The 5,928-nt window shown below is 32.3% G+C and overlaps 1 protein-coding gene across 4 annotated transcripts in view; it reads right to left on the bottom strand.

The window, feature by feature from the left end:
• The window catches only part of LOC106764112, a 12,378-nt gene extending 6,456 nt beyond the window's left edge, over nt 1-5,922 (bottom strand). Inside the window, exons 1-5 of one of the 4 annotated variants that reach the window (XM_022782588.1) lie at nt 3,621-5,922; nt 3,476-3,543; nt 3,285-3,354; nt 3,033-3,194; nt 7-505 (exon numbers count right to left, since the gene is read on the bottom strand). In XM_022782588.1, the coding sequence (XP_022638309.1) occupies nt 488-505; nt 3,033-3,194; nt 3,285-3,354; nt 3,476-3,543; nt 3,621-3,932 (630 nt within the window). In that variant the 5' untranslated portion in view covers nt 3,933-5,922 and the 3' untranslated portion in view covers nt 7-487. Of the gene's footprint in view, nt 1-6; nt 506-1,036; nt 1,058-3,032; nt 3,195-3,284; nt 3,355-3,475; nt 3,544-3,620 lie in introns of those variants that run through there. The other 3 variants (XM_014647334.2, XM_022782589.1, XM_022782587.1) reach the window with 3 other exon arrangements.
• Nucleotides 5,923-5,928: the final 6 nt, after the last annotated feature.

Below are 5,928 nucleotides of genomic sequence, written 5' to 3'. Positions count from 1 at the left end.
GGCCATTATTATTGCTAGAAAATAGGTATACTTTCAGAAAATATAGAAATGGAGAAGAAACAAAAAATTAAAAATGCAGGTGGTATTTGACAAAATAATTTGAAAAGAAAAACATTCTTGTAATCTGTTGCATTCGCGGTGGCGGTAAAAAGCGAGGCAAAGGGAAGTGTGGCTAAAGAAGAGAGGGGTGTTCAGGGTATTAGGTTGAATGTTTTTATTAGGCCTGGCCCAATTTTTTTTAACTGTATCAGTAGGGTTTTAAACCCAACAAAAGACAAAACTAACATAGTAGTCTCCAATTAGGGTTTCTTCTCTGATTTCCTCTCCATGCTACTCCCTTTCTTACTTCTCCATGCCGCTGCCCCACCTTTTCCACCATACCCATTCCACTTCCACCAGCCTTTATACAAAAAGTGGCTGTCATGGGCCACCATGAGAAACCTTATTCACCACCACCTAGTTGGGGAGGCAGGTTGCAAAACCGTCATCAGTTTCCGCCATGGCACTGCATAACCGAGTTTTAATAACACTGTTTCTAACACCACAATGGAATTGTACACCATTTACATAAACTGAGCTTCTGGCATTTCGTTTTTTTACATCAAGTAATGTTGACACATATTAGCGCAGGTGAATAATATTGCCACAAAAATTCGTACTTCAAACAGTAATGACCTATATTATACATCATTAAGTTCAATATGAAAAAAAAGTCATACAAATCTACCATACTAAGTGGAACACTACAATGTTGAGATGATTACAATATTAATAATGTTATTGTGCTAGGCTTGTACTAGTTGAACTACACTTGAACTAGACAAGATCATTAGTTCCTTCGATGATCAGATACATCATTTGAACTAACATATCTATGTCCAAAACACAGATACAAATACTTACAGACACTTCCAGAATTCATATTCGGGGAGTATATATATATATATATATAGACACACATGTAGGTCAACTCACACTCAAATTGTGATGTCTGGACTGTTAAGCTCTTAAGTTGAAAGAGTAACATCTTCACAACCCTAAACAAAAAAATTTATACCTGTAGATATCCACAAGTAAAATCTATGACAAATATTGAATGGGTACTTTTAATGGATATCAGCGGGTAATAGATACAAGTATTTAATTAACGGCTTTTTGATGGTGCAGGTACAGGTATCAAGGTATCCAAACTACAAGTACCCGCTACTTACTAATAATTATTTGTGAATTTTATGTGAATACTTTCTTCAATATTTAAGTGATCAAAATAAAATCATTAGTGAAAAATATATGAATCATGGAAGAATCAAATTTGACTCATATTTTTCTAACTTTTATTTAGACCTATGAGATTGGAGTTATTATGTAAAAGATTAATTTTTTAAAACTTAAATCTTCATACGATTCATTCAAATTTATGTAAAAGACACTATCGTTGACAAGGAAATCCACCACAGATTAGTTGGCAAACTCATTTGTCTCCCACTAGACCTGATGTTACATTTGCATTGAGTCTAGTTAGCCAGTTCATGCATCAACCGAAGGAGATTCACTTATGACTGCATTAAGAATTGTGCAATATCTAAAAGAGACTTTGGGCAAGGGAATTTTGTTCAAACGAAATGGAAATGTAAATCCAGTAGTAGTATATGCAGATGCTAACTATCTTTTGTCAATTGTGGATCAAAGATCAACTACTAGATATAGTACTTTCCTTGGTGGGAATATGGTAACTTAAAAGAATAAAAAACATAATACAATAAGATCTCGTGTTTGAGCAGAGTTCAGGACAATGACAAAAGGAATATGTGAACTACTATGGCTGAAAATCATCTTTGAAGACTTAAGAATAAAGCAAGATGAACCAATGAGACTTCACTATGATAACAAATTTGTTAGTAGCATAGTCCATAATTCAATACAACATGATAAAACCAAACACATTAACATTGATCGACATTTTATCAAAGAAAAATTAACAAAGGAGTTGAATAGCAACAACTTTGACATCATTATTTCAATAATGGGAATGGAAAATACATATTTACCAACTTGAGGGGAGTATAAGCAATCATATTTTATTACTTCCATGTTTAGCAGATTATAATTAAAGTGTATAATAGAAATATCCCTAAATCATAGGGATATGATTATATTCCTGAATCATAGGGATCTAATTATATTCCTGAATCATAGGGATCTAATTACGTTAAACGTTGCTATTATATTTCCTAAATTAGTTTTCCAATCATGTATATATATCTAATGTGATCATAGCAATAAAACCATTCTATTATACCCTAATATTTGATATGGCATCAGAGTCATTTAAAACCCAACCTAGTCAAGTTCATAAGGATTGTTGTAATCTCAAACTCGAGATGTTCATCCATTGACGTGATAGGTGTGTTAGAGATCTCACATCAACTATGCATAACGCTAAATTATAATATATCAATAGAGTGTAATCCTCACCTTACAAATCGATTTTGTAAAGTTGAAATCGATTTTGTCAAGTTGAGTTAGGCATAAACCCTTTTACTAATATGAACCAAGTTTCTATACCATCTCAAATATAGAATGATTTTACTTCTTTGAATACATCATATGTGTGTGTGGGTGTATACAAGATTGGAAAACTAATTTAAGAAATAAAATAATAGCAGTTAAGAAATACAAAAATAGAACATAATTTTACAAAGGCAGATAATTAGAGAAATAGTTGATTAATTTGTAATAAACTGAGCATAGTTACCATCTAAAATCCAAATTACGATGGACTGTTAAGAATTAAATGTACGTAAACATATATATCTCTGCATTGAACTGATCTAAGGTTTTCAAAATTATCCAACAAAACCATAGCAACAACAATCAAATAATGGAGAAGTTGATGACAAAAAGGTAAAGTTAATGGTTCTAATTTGTTCAAAAAATACATCATAACCAACTTGTTTCTCATTCTAGACTTTTCACAATTAAATTTCAAGCAAGACTCAATTTAAAGTTATGAGACAGTTTTGCAAATTTACCTGTATGCAAGTTATGGCAGCTACTCTAACCCTTGAGTTCTGCACTCTGCCACNATCATTAGCTGATCCATCTCCATCACTAAACTCTGAATCTGAAGACGTGACATTAATAGTAGAAGACTCACTATCTAACATTCGCAGAACAGCAACAAAAACTGACACCTAGAGGAAAAGTAAAACAAGTCAAAATGATTAGGGGTATAACATTTCTTTACTCTTTGCATTAAAATAAAATAAAAGTCTTAAACTTACATGATCCGGAACTGCACATTTTGGATCAATGAGGATAAGATGTAGACAGCACAGAAAAGATTCGTAAAACCTACAGAAAAGATGCATGTGACTTGCAGCAAAGTATAAAATTAATGACATATGGCCAAAGTATGAACCACGCATGAGTTTCATCATTGATTTCTAATAAGTTCCTCCAACATACAGATTACCTGGACATAGCGCTATCTTCCACAACAGGGGGCTTTAATGCCAAGACGTCCATTGTTTTCCTGAACACCTGTTTCAAAAGAGACTAGTTCAAAAAAATCCTACAACTAATACTTTTACAAAATGAAATGCAGAAATATCATACACCTCCAGAATTGATCTCCAAATGTCAACAGGGAAGGATGAACCAGCTCTTGAGATTGCTTCACTGAGCATCTCAAAAGCCACTGTCTGTAATTCACTGGAACTTCTTTCTGTGGAAAATCTCATATTAATCCCAGTAGATTTTTCTTTACAAATTGAATGAGGCATCCAAAAATGGCACACCATGAGAGCAATCGATAACATCAAGTAAAAATTTAACCAGTATAATATCTTCAGATTGCAACCATCTTCGATGAGATATAATAATAAATCTGGAGAGGGAGCAGATTTTGAAGAGTCAATTAAAAGTATCATTTACTAATGAAAAAAAGTTGAGAGTACTAACAGTAAAAGCAGCAAAATAAAGAAACATTTTAATAGTATAAACTCAAATTTTGCAGCAACACCATATAACTCTTTCAAGCAATAGAGGTCAACATATGTTATTGAGTAAACAGTATTTTCTCATTCATATTTAAAAACATAAAATGACAGAACGCATTAAAATAGATATACCAGAAACTTGGAAAATTGCAAACTACAGAAGCATATTCATAGGATTTGAAATATATGATGAGTTACCATATTATCACTTTGAAAAAATCTTCAAGAAAATAAAATCCTACAAAACAATTCTAGAGAATAGCGCAAGGCGCCTCCAAACTATTAAGGTGTAGAGTTAAACCCCTTTCAAGGATGGTACCCTGGACACAAGGTGGTCGCAGTAGGAGATTTGAACCCTATACTAAAAAGCAAAGTCCGGGCACTCTAGAGCTTAGGTTGTCAGCATACCCAGGGCAATAACTAGCAATTAATAAATAATAATATACTATTAGGATACATAAAAAAAATAAAGCACAATGGCCACAATACACAATTTATCTAAACCAGAATGGAGAAAACAAAAATTAATACTATCATTTTAAATAACGGAATACATAAATCAACATTACTGACGANAAAAAGAAAAGTCACTTGTCTTCTATTTATCATATATAATAGAAAATCAACAAGGTATCAGATAAAAATAATAAAATACATAATCTCAAGATTTTCAAATAGGTAAGGAAGAAATTAGAGAAGAGTCTGTATTAATCAAAAGTATGTTGTGTCTACTATGCTTTTCAAGTAAAAGCATTACTACAGCCTAACAGTTCCTAAAGTGGACGTGTGTAAAGTGACTCGGAAAGATTACATCATGCATCAATTGTTTTTCAGAGAATGAGAAAACCTGACAGCCTGTAAGCACTCAATGGCAGGGAAAACTAAAATGAAAACAAAGACTCAAAATACAAAATGAAAGACCCTAAACAAAACTCAGAAACAATTAAAAGACTAAACACAAACTAGGAACACTAGATTTATTAACAACTCAACCTCTCATGCTAATTAAATCATTTTCCAGCCATTTCCCCAATCAGAACTGAACAATCATATTTCTCAACTTTAAACATCAGTTTCAGCAGTCCCAGCATTTGAAAAACAACTTAATTCAGCCAGGACTGAACTNAGATGCAAAAACTTAATGCTAAGACTACTTCTACATGACTCTAAAGCAGAAAACACAACTAACAGTTCTAATCAAAAGAAATGAAACTAAGAAATGAGTTAAATAAGCAAAGAATGAATGAGAGTATGAAACAGAACCTAAGATGAACCTAGAAATGTCTAACATCATCTCCTAAACTATATACAACCTATACAAGCTAAGACTGGATAAAAGAACCTAAAACAACTCTTAAACCAAAGTTCTACGAAAGAAAACAACAAAAGGAAAAGGGAAGAAGATAAGAAAAGAAGTAACTATAAACCTATGCAAATCCTAATAATAGAAACAGGAAGATGAAAGGAAAAACAATTCCTAATGGCAGCTTAAAACATAACCTAGAAAGGAAATAACCTTTACAGAAGCAATGAACAAAGAAGGGTCTAAGGAATTAAAGCAGAAAATTGAAGGTAGAAAAACAAAAAAATAGAAGAAGAAAACTAGTACAAACTCTATTTACAAAAACAATGAAAAGAAAAGAACCTAAGCAATCCTAGAAACAACTTAATGAATCCTAAAAGCAGCAAAAGAAATAAGTGTTTACAAATCAAAATTAACAATGACTATTTACAAAGAAATTGCCCTCCTCGGCAGGGAAAACTAATATGAAAACAAAGACTCAAACTACAAAATGAAAGACCCTAAAACAAAACTCAGAAATAATTAAAATACTAAACACAAACTAGGAACACTAGACTTATTCACAACTCAACTATCACGCCAATTCAATCATTTTCCAGCCATTTCCTCAATCAGAACTGAACA

This window comes from Vigna radiata, chromosome 6, assembly GCF_000741045.1.
Source record: "Vigna radiata var. radiata cultivar VC1973A chromosome 6, Vradiata_ver6, whole genome shotgun sequence".
Lineage (NCBI taxonomy): Eukaryota > Viridiplantae > Streptophyta > Magnoliopsida > Fabales > Fabaceae > Vigna > Vigna radiata.
Note: the sequence above shows the minus strand (reverse complement) of the source record. Positions and strands in the feature narration are given on the sequence as shown.